At 39.8% G+C, this 16,249-nt stretch overlaps 1 protein-coding gene across 1 annotated transcript in view; it reads right to left on the bottom strand.

The window, feature by feature from the left end:
- Positions 1 to 16,249, bottom strand: part of fstl4 (follistatin-like 4) — a 433,986-nt gene that overhangs the window by 70,478 nt on the left and 347,259 nt on the right. Inside the window, exon 8 of the mRNA XM_055148279.1 lies at positions 3,140 to 3,301. Within this exon, the coding sequence (XP_055004254.1) occupies positions 3,140 to 3,301 (162 nt within the window). The remainder of the gene's footprint in view (positions 1 to 3,139; positions 3,302 to 16,249) is intronic.

Below are 16,249 nucleotides of genomic sequence, written 5' to 3'. Positions count from 1 at the left end.
CTCATATAGAAATCATTTCTCTATCGATAATATGTTTAATATGGCTAAGGAAAGACTGGGCTTTTTATTTTCTTTTAGCAGATAAAACATCTTCGTCTTTGTTTCTCTACAGTAAAACAAAAGTCTGTTCGTGGAGACTTGGGCTCAACAAACAATCTGAAGAAAACAAACATGAATTTTCAGGATGTTGCTGTTACGTTCGTGTAGTTTTAAAAAGCACGACAATATCAAGTAATCCAAAGTATTCAGATTACATTACTCACTTGAAGTAATTTAATGGATTACGTTACAAATTACTTTTTGGGGTATGTAATCTGTAATCTGTAGGGGATTACATTTTAAAAGTCACCTTCCCAACTCTGCATCCATAATCATTTCCATGAACTGAAGTCATCTATAGACCATATTTTTCGGACAATAAATTGCACTTTTTTTCATGGTTTGGGTGTTTCTTGCATCTTACACTCTGGTGCAATTTATATATATATTTTTTTTTTTACACTGACACCTGAGAGAGGCTCTAGTCTTGTGTGTGAGTATCTGCTGCTCCTGTTCCTCCTGTACCACTGTCACTTCACTCTACTGCGCATGTCTCCTGCAGAAAGAGCCTCTGTTTTGTCTGGATCATGTCAGTCGATCGCACCGTTACTTCTGCACCACTGAACAAGTTAACATTTAAACAAACTTATAAAGACGACTGAGAAGACTGAACACAAATGCCCCCCAAAAACAAAATCAGATTCTGCAGATTACAAACTGCAAGTCGTGAAATCTGCAGCTGAAAACGATAATCGAGCAGCAGAAAGAAAGTTTGGAGTGAGAGAGAAACTTGTGACACCGGGAGGATGAACCATGAAACTTTCCTGAAGTCACTGGATGGATGGACAAAGTCTGGACTTCAGTGACACCGAAACCATCCTGTCGGGATTCAGAAAGACCCGAATAATTCTAACTGGAACTGACGCTGAGTCTGACGACAGCGACACAGAAGAGGAAGCGACGCTCTGTTTACCTCCGGAGGTCGAGGCCGAGTTGCTCAGAAGTGACACCGAGGATGAAGAATTGAATGGATTTAAAAAGCCTCTATAGTCAAATGAATAATCTCAACTTAATTTATTATCTACTTAAAGGCAAAAAACACACACAAACTTTTATTTATATACACATCTAAATAAATTCAGGTGTTAATGTGTTTTCTTCTCTGTGATTTGTAATCTTGTATTTAGACCTTTTTCACAACGGCCGGAAGTGTCCCGCTGGAAGTTTGTGGAAGTTCCGGTTAATGGTTTTCTGTGGCAAAAAGTGTGTGTAAATGTGTGTGTAAATGTGTGTGTAAATGTCTGGCGTATTTTCCAGCAGCTTCATAAATCTGCCCCATCACCAAATCTTCAACCAGCAAGGTCCACAAAGGATAAACAACTTGACTGATTCTACAATTAAAATTAAAAAATCGATTTCATAATGTAGATATTTGCAGAGACAGAGAGATTCGTGCAGTTTAAATACAAGACATGTTAATTCGAATTTATTTGTTTGTTTGGAGGATAAGCTTCTTGAGACGTCTCACCATCTCGTTTTCGAGGGGGTCCTCACAAGTCACAACAACAGAGACGTGATCTGTGAACATCTGGAGCATTCAAACTCCTCAAACCTGTGCAAATATCGACATCATGAAATAGATTTTTAATTTTAGTTCTAGAATCAGTCTGAGTGAACACGTTACTTATTAATGAATTACTTACTACTTCTGTTTTATTCATGACGATAACGTTAGTTTAGCTCAATGTGTCACTAATGCGTCATCTTTGTTTTCCTTTAAAGTTTTCATCTTTCTTCTCTTGATCGTTGTGGAAAAATTGTTCATGTTAGAATGTTTATCCTTTGTGGAGCTTGTTGGTTGAAGATTTGGTGATGGGGCAGATTTATGAAGCTGCTGGAGAATACGACACACATTTACACACACATTTACACACACATTTACACACACATTTACACAGATGTTTTGCCGTAGGAAACCATTAACCGGAAGTGACGTTTACCATCGCAGCACTTCCAACTGTTGTGAAAAAGGTCTATTTGGTCACATGTTTCAGTGGAGAGGAGAAAATTCAGTTTGTTGACTGGATAAAAGTTAAAAGCTCATCCAAGCTGCTTCTTCAGTTCTGAGTTCACTTCAGTTCCAGAACTGAAGAAGCAGCTTGGATGAGCTGCAAAACGTCTTCAACCAAACTAACTTTTTTCCAGTCGACAAACTGAATTTTCTCCTCGCCGTGGATTCTACCTGGACGACTGAGGGATTCTTCACTCACATGTTTTAGGTCACATGAACCCATAACCCTTTAAAAGGCCTCGGTGGAGGATGTGACGTTATACTCCCTGACGAAGACTCCACATGTGTCAAAAGGCGTTGGCTTGTCCCGTGTACCTACTAAAGGACTTTTATTCTAATTCCAACAGAATGCCTCGGACCTTTTGACCGCTTTTGACTTTATCACAGTAAGTTTTTACACTACAAGGCTGGTCGTCTTCACTGCATGTTCACTTTTGAGGCTCTTCCTTGAGGAGCTGCTGTTGTGGACCCTGAAGCTCTCACTTCCACGTCTTTTTCTTTCCAGTTTGGATGCATTTTTACAGTGGTTAACTCTGAGGCAGGCGACACCAGAGAGAGCTTTGTGCATAAAAACACCAAAAACATATTTGGCATCACAATAACAGTTAGTTTTTGAATAATTATTACTGTAGCACTGTAACATTTTATTTAGAATTTCATCATTTCAAAAGGTAGACACATTCTCTGAGATCTGAGCCTTTTCTTTTCTCTGTGATGAGTTTGTAGATAAAATAAGTTCTCACAACGTCTTCTGTCATATAATTAAATATAACATGAACCAAACCAAAAGATCCGGATCCCACAAAGGAGCCGAAAGCCTCATCACGCTTCCACACCAGATTACAGCTAAACAGAGCCTATACAATTCTCCAACTAGCTCCAATTTTCTTTCTTTTAAATGGTTCGAGGCAGTTGTTCCCATTACCTCCACACACACACGGACACACACACACACAGTTGTACCCCCTGTGCACTATCTGTGGAGCCCAGGTGGTACTCTGGCTTGTCTTTAGCCCACGTGCGACTCACCGATGAGGGAGAGCTGTTTGGAGGAGCGCGGCTGCAGGTCCAGTCCGTTCTTGAGCCAGGTGAGTTTGGGCTCCGGGATGCCCTCGGCGTAGCAGTGCAGGCTGGCCCCCACCCCCGGCTCCTGGGCCTGGGTCTCCGGATACACCAGGATCACCGGAGGGACTGCGGGGTGCGGAAAAAACAAACAAACACACACATCATGAACGCGCTCCGTGCACCACCCAGGGCTTTACGCATCGCCGCGGTGGACACGCCAATTTGTATGAGCCGGCAGGACGCTAGCGCAAAACAAGAACCCAACAGCTCCGAGCGGCCGTTTTACACCACCGTTCAAATATATTCAAAAGAAAAGGACACAAGAAAGGAGGATATGAATAGCTGTGAGCGTACGCGCTGGGGAGAGCAGTCCAAACTCACACAGGGACGTGAAAAATAAGAGAAGAGTTTGGCGCGCCGTGGTAAACGCGCGCTTATGTGTTCAGCTCACAGCACGACGCTTCAGCGCGAATAATGAGAAGACGTAGTGAAGAAGCAGATTTAAAGCTCCTATATTACACAGAACCAGAGCTGGAAAGTAATAAAGTACAAAAGTAAAACTACTAGGGGTGTAACAGTACATGTATTTGTGATGAACTGTTTCTGTACAGGACGTTCAGTTTGGTGCAGAGCTGCGCATGAGTGAGTTCATTGAATTTGTGTGTGTTTACATTCCTCCACTACATGCGCAGCTACACACAGGCTCAGCTCTTTAATATTCATGAAGGAACTCGTCTGTGGTTGGGGCAGTGTCATGTCTTTGGGATAAAAGACATCATTTCATAAGGTTCATATTTCATAAGTTAATAAGTCAGTTAAAAGTAATAAATAAGTTAATTCATTGGTAATTAAATACGTTTATTTCATGTTGCCAAACTGTTAAAAATATTTGGGTAAGGTTGTCAGAGTGGGACATCTTCACCATTAAAGATCGTTTTGTTTTTCGTGCAGAGTGAGCGCTCTTGTGTTACATATGATCCGTATAACTTTCTTGTACACGCTGATTTTGTTTCTAACGTTTGAACCTTGGCAAATTTTCGTCTTTGTAAGTATTTGAGAGTTCACAAGCACTTGTTTGGGGCTGTGTGTGTGTTTTCTTTCTTTTCATATGAATATTGGAACTTGTTGCTAACTACTGCAGTAATACACATGTATAAGCTAGCTACTTATATTTGTACATCAAACGTGCTGTGTAGTTGGTAATGTTCATTTCTTTTTCTGTATGTTTCAGTTACTATATTAATGTATCACCACATGCAAGAGACCTCCATAAAACCAGAAAAGTACCCCTTGTGTACGGAGCTTTCTTTATTAGTTCGCTGGCTGTCTAGCTTCACCCAGTCACGTGTCGTGAGGACAGCACAGGCAGTGTTTCCTGCAGCGCTTTATAGTTAGGGCGTCTTGACTAGATCCCTCCAAACCACGTGAATCCTCACAAAACTACCATCCTCACTTTTGCCTTTCGTCAGCACAGAATCTCCGCCCCTGCCCCCCTTCCCTGTCAGCAGATCTGCACTTACTGCAGATAATGTGGAGAAGTTGGTTTTTCTGGCCAAAAATATGAAGCTTGAGTAAAACTTCATGCTGAACTGTTAGTGCTGCACTTTACTTTTTGAAAGGTTTTGTTTACTGTTTACAAGGAATTTGTTTTTTATAATATTTCAAACATTTGTTGCTTATTTGAGAATATTTTTATTTCACTTATTAGTATTACCAAGCAGCACTTTGTAATTATTTTATTTTCCTGTTTGTATAATGTTCAAACAAATACAAATGTACCGAAAATGAACCGAACTGTGACCTCAAAACTGAGGTACGTACTGAACTGTGATTTTTGTACCGTTACACCCCTAAAAAGTACAATACTTAAGTACAAATTTTAGGTATCTGTACTTTAGTTTGCAAATTTTACTGTAGATACCTTTTACTTTGTATTTCACTACATTTGAGAGATGTATTTTAGATCTGGACTGAAAAGTAAAAGTATTTTTCTTTATTGTGTGAGTCCTGCTGAAATGGCTTTGACTTTATTTTTTTAGTACATTTATTTTGAGTTTCTGTCTCAAATTTGAGTAAACCAAACACACCAATGCACAAAAACAATGAGAAAAGAAAATCAAACAAGTAACTTAAAATCAGCTAAATTCTTTATTTAAAATGCATCTTTTGTTTTTGTATTTCATCCTTTGTTTTTGCTTTGAAGTACTTTTACTTTTTGCTCCTTATGTACATTTTTAAACTTACAGGTACTTACTACATACTTTAATACTTTTACTTTCCTCTTGTATCTGCTCCTTTGCTCCTGTCTCTGTACTTTTACTTCACTACTTTACTACTTACAAACGTAAATTCTTCATCCACCACTGCACAGAACCGACTGCTGTGAGATTTTATTCTTACCTTTTTCATTCACATGTTTGAGGAGTCTGTCTGTCTCCAAAACTCTAAATGCTCTGTTCCAACTTGTGATGTCATCATGATGTAGTTTTACAGTTAACATATTTTTTTTACTCGACATGACACTAGACTTGACATGACTTTAAGTTGTTGTTTTTCCTTTTTGTGTGGGAAGTTTGTGAAATCCAGGGCTGAAATGATCCAAGTTATTCTTCCTGCAATGCCATTTGATGACATCACAAGGTGGAAAAGAGTGTTTCCGGTTTGAGAGAAGAACCTAAATGTGTACGGTTTGTGTGTTAAACATGTGTGAACACTGTTGGGCAAGTGACTTTAAACTGTAATGTGTTATTTATGACTTGTTACTGTCATTTCAAAGTAATTTGTTACATTACAATATTACTGTGTTTAAAATGTAAAACATTATAGGACTAATGCAGTACTTTAAGTTACTCTCACCAAAAGAACTGTGAAGATGCTGAACTTTTGCGGATTGAACCAGGACTAAACCAGGACTGTACTGTGGACTGAACCAGGACTGAACCAGAACTAAACCAGGACTAAACTACGACTAAACCAGAGCTGAACCATATCTAAAACAAAACTAAGGTCTAAACCAGGTCTAAACCAGGACTGAACCAGTACTAAACCAGAGCTGAACCAGGACTGAACCATATCTAAACCAAAACTAAGGTCTAAACCAGGTCTAAACCAGGTCTAAACCAGGACTGAACCAGGACTAAACCAGAGCTGAACCAGGACTGAACCAGGTCTAAACCAAAACTAAGGTCTAAACCAGGTCTAAACCACGACTGAACCGAGGACTAAACCAGGACTAAACTAGGACTAAACCAGAGCTGAACCAGGACTGAACCATGTCTAAACCAAAACTAAGGTCTAAACCAGAAACCAGGACTAATCTTGGTCTAGAACTTGGAAGCGCGATGGGGCGTCAGCTGCGGTCCGCCCTGTGGAGCGTGGAGTTCTGCGCTGGTCTCTGGTGTTTCATCGCCGCTGATATCGCGGTGATTTTAGCGAATTTGTATGAAGAAAAACGAAAAACCCACCACTTCAATCCAGATTAAACATGCATTGTAAAACGCGCGCTACTCACATTTGTACCGAGTCAAATATTACATTTTTTTCCCAGTAATGCCACATTACTGCGTTAATGCATTAAGTTACTTTTATATTATGTTACTCCCAACACTGTTTGAATGAAACAAAACAAAACTCCAGGTCTGTTTGTGATGAACAACATTATAACACAGACATAATATAATACAGTAATCACCGTGATATTGGCTCTTTAAAGGTTGTATGGAGGATTTTTTTTTTGTTTCAAACTGTCAGTCAAAGATTAAAATACCATTACAGAGACGCAGCAGCTTTGTAATTATGATGACCAAAAAAAAAAAAAATGAAAATCTATCAACTGTGGACGTGTTGAGGCCAGATAAACATCAGCCAATAGAAAACGAGGCTCCCTCATTTTCTATTGGCTGTTAGGTTGTCAATCAAACTCCCTAGTATAACTGATTCGTCGGAGCGCGGGGATTACGTGGTTTACGCAGCGGTTCTTAGAGGCTTTTTCGAACTGTCGCTTCCTCGCATTTCGCACAAAGTTTGTCGCGACGGCGGACGAGAATCCACGACCGGTTCGCCGCAAAAGAAAGTCCGTTTTTGAGGTCGCTGAAAGAAGAAGAGAAGAGGAAAAGGAGCAAAGCCAAACTGAGGTGATTCTTGGAGATCTCGTCCAGCGATGGCGCGACCGGAGCAGACGAAGGGTCTAAAAACTGACGCGTCGGTCGCTGAATTACTTCTAGACAGGAAACTTCAACAGTAATTCTGAACGCGCACAAGGACTGTCGCTGTATTTCTCTTCCCTTAAAAAAATCCTCTATACAACCTTTAATGTTGTAGAGTGGATAAATGAAGTTGCACAGTAGAAAAGAAGTGGTTCAATATTAATAAACTTTCAATGAATTTTGAAAAAAAGACAAATATATTATCTTTGGAAATAGAAACATCAATAATCAAATGAATATTAAAATGAATCAAAGAGAAATTGAAAAAAGAGTATCTGTTAATAAATGGAGGTGACCCTGGGGTGACCTTGGGGTGACTCTGTGCTTGGCCCCAAACTTTGGATCACTCTCCCCCCTCACATTAAGAGCGCCCCCTTCAGTCGATTCTTTTAAGCCTGGTTTAAAAACACACTTTCACTCAGCGGCTTTTAACACAGTGTGACAACTGTGTGCTCCTCTGAGTGTCTGTTATTGATTTTATTTGCTATTTTTATATTTGCTAATTTTAGGTTGTTTTTTTTTAATGCTTTTTACTCTGTGCAGCACTTTGGACACTTGTGTTGGTAAAATGTGCTCTACAAATAAAGTTGGATTGGACTGGATAAATTGTTGGGCTTTTATACAGATGAAAAACTTGGCTGAAAAATGCAAATAAGTATAATTCAGACAAAGCTCACGAAAACTGTGGCTATAATGAGTAACAGGAAAAGACTTTTACATCAACATTTACTGCATAACTGTCTGTTCCTTCTATACTTAAACTACTGTGTGGAAACTTATACTTATAAATCAAATATTAACTAACAATTTTTCTACTCCAAAAGAAGGTTATCAGGATAATTAATCATGAGAATGACTATGCACCAACAAATCCTCTTTTTGTTAAACTAAAAGTACTTGAGTTTTTCGATCTTGAGTACAGCCGTAGTGAAGTACAAGGTCTAGACTCATCTGCTCTCTCCTTATGTACACGAGTTATTCGAGCAGAGTCAGTGTAACCTTAGAAGAACTGGCATCTTTAAAAAATGAAGATGAGAACTAAGAAAAAAAAATAAAATCTGAGTGATGATTTTAAAAAGTAACACTGCAGAAGCCTTTAAAAAAGAGAATAAAGTGTTTTGAAAGATATAGAGCTCTGGAATGAATGAATTATGTGTTACATTTTGTTTGTTTAATTTATATTTTGTCTCTTAGACTACGTTTACACTGAAATAAATCCGCGTATCACGGTATCGGAAATGTCTTTTTCGTATTCTGAGTGAAAAGAACCGCCAACGGTGAATTAAACGGCTTTCAAACATCCGCAGAGCAAACGTAGAAGATCCTAACAAACCGTGGACTCCAACAAGTTCAACAACACATCGAGACTCTTGGAGGTTTTCATCTTTTCTGCTGTGAATGGCCCAGGAGTTTCCACCAAGTCATTGTGGATATCGCCCAAGTGAATATTTGTCCAGGTAGTTGGCGATTCTGACCAGAAATTTGGTTTGGTCCACCTTTTGTCGGGGTTGAAAAGGGTGATTTGTCGTCCGTCGATGCTTATGACCAATTTCTGGTCAAATGGTCTTGGGTCCTCTGCCGTTAGAGTGGATAAATAACCGGGATCAATACCCTTTACGTGCTTTCTCGCTCCGTCCGTCATGTTGAATTTGTGTTTCTTGCCGTCGACCAAAATAATTCCCAGCATGCAACGCGCGCTTTTGTCAACAATGAAACTCGCCTATATTATTTGGATTTCATAGACGAGCCTAAATGTTTCAAATATAATGCACAGACTTACACATAATGTCAAATATACAAAGTGTAGATTGTGCAGAGTCGAGTCTCAGGTCTGATCTGGTTCTGGTCTGGTTCCTGTTTTGTCCAGTTCATTAAGTTTACAAAGTTACACACTCCAAGACCAGACTGTGAAAAGTCAAGATTTTCAACATTGATGGTTCATGGTTAGAAAGGTTAACACTTTATAATAACTACACCTTATTTAGCCTTAATAAAGCATGAACAAAGACTTAATTAACAATGATTCGCGCTTAGATAATTCGTCTTCACTTTAGAAAAGCTCTCAGAAAGACTTAACAGATAACAGCTGCCTGAATTATCGTTGCATTGCATTATTAGTAAATCATTCTCTCATACTTTACTAATGATTAATAAATGCTCAAATGGTTAGTTCATGAGTAATTAAGTATGAAATAATTACAAGTAACTATTTACAGGCAAATTAAGTGCAAGTGCTAAATAAAGTAGTAATTAAGTAGTTGCTAAGTGTGAATCATTATTAATTAAGTCTTTGTTCATTATTAATTAAGCCTTTGTTCATGCTTTATTAAGACTAAATAAGGTGTAGTTATTATAAAGTGTTACCGAGTAAATTAAATTAAAAGTTTTGGACATTTGATTTTTCACAAGTTCATCCCAAATACTCCACATGAAATCAACACAACCTGATCCCCTCAAACATCCTGGATCTTTTTCTTTGCTCTTAGTTCAATTCATCATGTTTTATAGAAGTATCGGATCAGGACTCGGTATCGGCAGAGACTCAAAATCAAATGACTCGGACTCGGGAGTAAAAAAATGTGATCAGGACATCCCTAATCTGATCATAAGTGTGAGTGTTTAGATGTAAAAGAGGATTTTTTTAAGGGAAGAGAAATACAGCGACAGTCCTTGTGCGCGTTCAGAATTACTGTTGAAGTTTCCTGTCTAGAAGTAATTCAGCGACCGACGCGTCAGTTTTTAGACCCTTCGTCTGCTTCGGTCGCGCCATCGCTGGACGAGATCTCCAAGAATCACCTTCACCTTTTCCTCTTCTCTTCTTCTTTCAGCGACCTCAAAAAAACGGACTTTCTTTTGCGGCGAACCGGTCGTGGATTCTCGTCCGCCGTCGCGACAAACTTTGTGCGAAATGCGAGGAAGCGACAGTTCGAAAAAGCCTCTAAGAACCGCTGCGTAAACCACGTAATCCCCGCGCTCCGACGAATCAGTTATACTAGGGAGTTTGATTGACAACCTAACAGCCAATAGAAAATGAGGGAGCCTCGTTTTCTATTGGCTGATGTTTATCTGGCCTCAACACGTCCACAGTTGATAGATTTTCGTTGTTTTTTTGGTCATCATAATTACAAAGCTGCTGCGTCTCTGTAATGGTATTTTAATCTTTCACTGACAATTTGAAACCAAAAAAAAATCCTCCATACAACCTTTAAGTCTATTCCTTTTCTCTCGTCTGCATTCTACAAACAAAAATGAATTGGACAACCAGAAAAATGTAACTTTTGAATCATTTAAGTTATAAGTGTACACGGTTTTATTTGGAGCTTGGATTATGTCTCTTCTTAATAGAACATATCTGGGCGTTTTACATAATTTAAAAGACTTTTCGCTCTGAGCGTTATTTCATGTTTGTTGGCAAAATTATTACAAAGACTAAAAACTTGGAAGAGAAAAGAGTGAGCGGCGTTCCAAGAGCCTCCAGCTCCTCCGCGCTGGCACACGCACAACGACCACTGTCTGCGAACGCCATTTCAAACTGTACCGAGGGACTTTGGAGGTGGACGGTCCAACACCTGCATGTCACTGGTGCTTTGAATGTTCCACAGTACGGCATTAAACGTGCTGCATGTTTCTCTCGACTACGGGACGTTTTAATCATCTTAGCGACAAAGACAATGTTCCTCGAATTCGTACAAATTGGGTTAAATTGCGAAACGTTCATTGGCAAAAAGTGACGTCTCCATGGAAACAAGCAGGTGGTAAACCCTCCACCAGTGATGTAGTGGGGAACCAGGAGGACTAAACCGGGACTAAACCAGGTCTAAACCAGGTCTAAACTAAGACTAAACCAGGACTAAACAAGGACTAAACCAGGACTAAACCAGGTCTAAACTAAGACTAAACCAGGACTAAACAAGGACTAAACTAAGACTAAACCAGAACTGAACCATGAGGACTAAACCAGGTCTAAACCAGGTCTAAACCAGGTCTGAACAAGGACTCAACCAGGACTAAACTATGAGGACTGAACCAGGTCTAAACCAGGACTGAACCAGGTCTAAACAAGGACTAAACCAGAACTGAACCATGAGGACTAAACCAGATCTAAACCAGGTCTAAACCAGGTCTGAACCAGGTCTAAACCAGGACTGAACCAGGTCTAAACCAGGTCTAAACTAAGACTAAACCAGGAACTAAACCACAGGACTAAACCAGGGACTAAACCAGGTCTAAACCAGGACTAAAACTAAACCAGGACTAAACCAGGACTAAACCAGGACTAAACCAGGACTAAACCAGGACTAAACCAGGTCTAAACCAGGACTCAACCAGGTCTAAATCAGGACTCAACCAGGTCTCAACCAGCACTAAACCAGGTCTAAACAAAGACTAAACCAGAACTGAACCATGAGGACTAAACCAGGTCTAAACCAGGCCTAAACCAGGACTCAACCAGGTCTAAACTAGGACTAGATTAAGACTAAACCAGGTCTAAACCAGGACTAAACCAGGACTAAACCAGGACTAAAGCAGGACTAAACCAGGACTAAACCAGGTCTAAACCAGGACTAAATTAAGACCAGGACTAAACCAGGACTAAACCAGGTCTAAACCAGGATCTAAACCAGGGACTAAATTCTAAACCAGGACTAAACCAGGACTAAACCAGGACTAAACCAGGTCTAAACCAGGACTAAACCAGGTCTAAACCAGGACTGAACCAGGACAAAACCAGGATTTAACTTCCCGTGTTGCCTCATCACATCACAAGGTGTCTTTTTGTTTTGTTTTCTTTTGTTTTTGTTTGTCTGAGAGAAGAACTCGGTCTAAATGTGCAGGATTTTTGTGTTTAAAATGTGTAAATGAAACAAAACACAACTCCAAATGTGTCTGTGATGAGGAAACCGCATCAGAACATCAGAAAATAGTGTCACATTGGCCCTTCAACGCAGAAATTTCACCTTAAAATAAATCTCCGTCGCTCTCTCGGCCTCATCGGGTTTAAAATCACACTCTCGTACGTTAGCGCCAAAGCTAATGCTAATACCCTTTTAGCTTAATTCCTCTTTTGGCGGTTTCCCAGACGCACTTATCTCACCTGACACAACCCTGAACGCACTCTTTTCCACAATCACAGCTTTTGTCCTGCGTAATTGAAAAAGATTAATACGAGTTTTTTTTCCACTTCTCGGCGCAGACGGAGCGCTAACGACGGGGGCGCGCGGGTGAGGGATGGTTTTACGCGCAGGGGGTATTTTAATTTGCACGTTTTGGGTTTCGCCGGTAATAAGGCCCGTGATTAATATGCAGTACTTTGTTTTAAATGAAAACTTAGCCCGTGTACGACTGCACGCAACCGAGTACAAGATAAATAGGCCTAATTACTCAAACATGCGCCAGTGAGTAGTACAAACCCCAGTCATGTTTCTGATGAAGTAAACAACATGTACTTTACCCGTCGTGAGGCTTAAACGCAGAGTTAATAGTGTTTGTATTTTTATAAACGAGGAACACACACATTTTGAATCTAACTGGGATTTGTTTGTATGTTTGAAAAGTAGAAGTGCTCGTATTACACTCATCTGTGTTTTAATGGAGTTTCCTCATCACAAACAGACCTGGAGTTGTGTTTTGTTTCATTCACACACTCTGTTCCACCTTGTGATGTCACGTGGTAAGTGCTCCGCCGTGTTTTTGAAACTCCATACACCTTCACCAGAATCATTAAGATGATTTTAGACCTGCAATTGTCGGTCTCTATTAAACTAAAAGTAAAAGGAGAACTACAACTACATGACATCACAAGGTGGAACAGAGTCTTCTGACCCTTGGAGATGTAGACAGATGAATAATAGAAAAAATAAGTGTCACTCAAACATGTGTGAATGAAACAAAACACAAGTCCAGGTTTGTTTTTGAGAAGGTAGCAGCATTCTAACACGGCTTAAAGTTCACAAGAGTCAGTTCTGTGTGATATAGAACCTTTAAACTCATAATGACATGCACCAGGCTGTTAGGATGCTGAACTCTTCCCCCCCTCTAACCTCCAGGCAGCCAGGAAGCAGGAATCTGCATCAGAGTCCTACAAGGGTCCATTTTTGGAGGCCTGCACCTGCCTGGACCACACCCGCCCACACCCGCCCACACACACCCGCACCCACCCCACACCCGCCCGCACCCGCCCACACCCGCCCGCCCGCACACACCCGCACCTGTGATTATAGCAAAGTTAAATTTGCACCCGCCCGGACCTATCAACATTCCAGCGGTTCCCCGTGTGTGATTGTGATAATTGGAAGAGTCACTGTAAACTATTTTATAAGCACCACTCGCCAACTTCACTTTTATCTCGTCTGTCATGGCGATACTCCATCAGTGTCGGGGAGTAACAGATTACATGTACCAGAGTTACGTAATCAGAGTACAAATTATGAGTAACTGTATTCAGTTACAGTTACTGTTTCAATGAGTGGTAATTGGATTACAGTTACTTTGTTGAAATAAATGGATTACACGGTGGGATTTTCCTGTTTGTTTGTTTGTTTTGTTTTTTTGTTTTGTTTTTCGGTAATTCCACTCATTGCTGGAAACTAAACCAGGTCTAAACTAGATCTTAACCAGGTCTAAACCAGGTTCTAAACCAGGACTAAAACCAGGTCTAAATTAGATCTAAACTAGATCTAAACCAGGTCTAAACCAGGTCTAAAACCAGGTTTAAACCAGGTCTAAACTAGAGCTAAACAGGAGTAAAACAGGATTAAACCAGGACTTAACAGGACTAAATCCTGCTGTGTGGACGTGTCTCATCTTCTATCAATAATATTTTTAATTTGGTTCAGTAAAGTCTGGGGTTTTTATTTTCTTTTATCAAACAAAACATCTTATGTGAAGATTTTCTCGTCTTTGCTTCTCTACAGAAAATCAAGTAATCCAAAGTATTCAGATTACATTACTCACTTTAAGAAACTTAATGGATTACGTTACAAACTACATTTTGGGGTTTGTAATCTGTAATCTGTAGGGGATTACATTTTAAAAGTCACCTTCCCAACACTGTACTCCATACACCATGAATGCTGCTGGAGAAAATTGCAGCAGTCGCTGTTAAGTGACATAGGCTCTAGTTTAAACATCGTAGCCCCCAGTAGGCGACTGAACACACTCTGATTACCACTATCTGTACATGATCGTCTAATATATATATATATATATATATATATATATATATATATATATATATATATATATATATATATATATATATATATATATATCTTTACATATCTTCTTTTTTATCTTTTATATTTTGTATAATATATATTTGATTCATGTGACTCGCCTGTGTGTAAACACGACCCGCCCGCATAATCCCAGGACATTAAAACCCGCCCGTTTCAGCAACTATTTGCAGGTACCTGACCCAGTGCAGTTATTATTTAATTTAGAAAGTTAAGATTGAGAACATCGTTTCAATTTCCCAAATGTTCATATGGAAATTTAACAATAAACTTTTTTGAATTTAAATTTTGCATTTCAGAACCTGTTTGAAGAGGTCTAGACTACAGGTACAAGATGATTCTATATACAGACAGAATATTTATTTTTTGCCCATGATGCCGTATGTGATGTGATGTGACATGTGATGTGTCAGAGCCAGCGACTGTGAAAAGTGTTATTAAAAGCCAACTGGATATATTGTACAGTCCTTATGTGTACTGCAGTTTAGATCAGACTGTAGGTGTACAAACTGACCTTTATGTGTTAGATCTGCTATAACTGTATAAGAGCAGTGACCTTTGACCTGCAGTACGTGCGTTAGGTCTGCTTTACGAGTATAAGAGCTGTTAGAGCAGTGACCTTTGACCTGCAGTGCTTGTTATGCTGTGTTCATGTGTTCCTCGAGAACTTGAGAACTCAGGAAAATGCTTTTCTGAGTTGTAAACTGCACCTGACCGCAGCACAAGTCAGAAATAACAGAGTTCCACACCTGACGTCACGGCTCTGAGGAGATGAACCAAAGAGAGAGACTGAGGTCTCAACCAGCACTAAACCAGGTCTAAACAAAGACTAAACCAGAACTGAACCATGAGGACTAAACCAGGTCTAAACCAGGCCTAAACCAGGACTCAACCAGGTCTAAACTAGGACTAGATTAAGACTAAACCAGGTCTAAACCAGGCCTAAACCAGGACTCAACCAGGTCTAAACTAGGACTAGATTAAGACTAAACCAGGACTAAATTAAGACTAAACCAGGACTAAATTAAGACTAAACCAGGACTAAACCAGGACTAAACCAGGTCTAAACCAGGTCTAAACCAGGTCTAAACCAGGTCTAAACCAGATCTAAACCAGGACTAAATTAAGACTAAACCAGGACTAAACCAGGACTAAACCAGGAGGACTAAACCAGGTCTAAACCAGATCTAAACCAGGACTGAACCAGGACAAAACCAGGATTTAACTTCCCGTGTTACCTCATCACATCACAAGGTGTCTTTTTGTTTTGTTTTCTTTTGTTTTTGTTTGTCTGAGAGAAGAACTCGGTCTAAATGTGCAGGATTTGGTGTTTAAAATGTGTAAATGAAACAAAACACAACTCCAAATGTGTCTGTGATGAGGAAACCACATCAGAACATCAGAAAATTGTGTCATATTGGCCCTTCAACGCAGAAATTTCACCTTAAAATAAATCTCCGTTGCTCTCTCGGCCTCATCGGGTTTAAAATCACACTCTCGTACGTTAGCGCCCTAACCCTAACCCTAACCCAGAGAGAGAGCCTGAGGACCACAGGAACACAGCATTACTTCTACTTTAGACGTACAGGAGCTGTAGTACTACAGACTGACTGTTGACCTGCAGTACATGTGTT

The sequence above is a fragment of the Boleophthalmus pectinirostris genome, unplaced genomic scaffold (genome assembly GCF_026225935.1).
Source record: "Boleophthalmus pectinirostris isolate CB_2022bp ecotype Guang Dong unplaced genomic scaffold, ASM2622593v1 HiC_scaffold_12, whole genome shotgun sequence".
In the NCBI taxonomy this organism is placed as follows: Eukaryota; Metazoa; Chordata; class Actinopteri; order Gobiiformes; family Gobiidae; genus Boleophthalmus; species Boleophthalmus pectinirostris.
The sequence above is the reverse complement of the archived record's forward strand: the minus strand, read 5'-3'. Positions and strand labels throughout refer to the sequence as shown.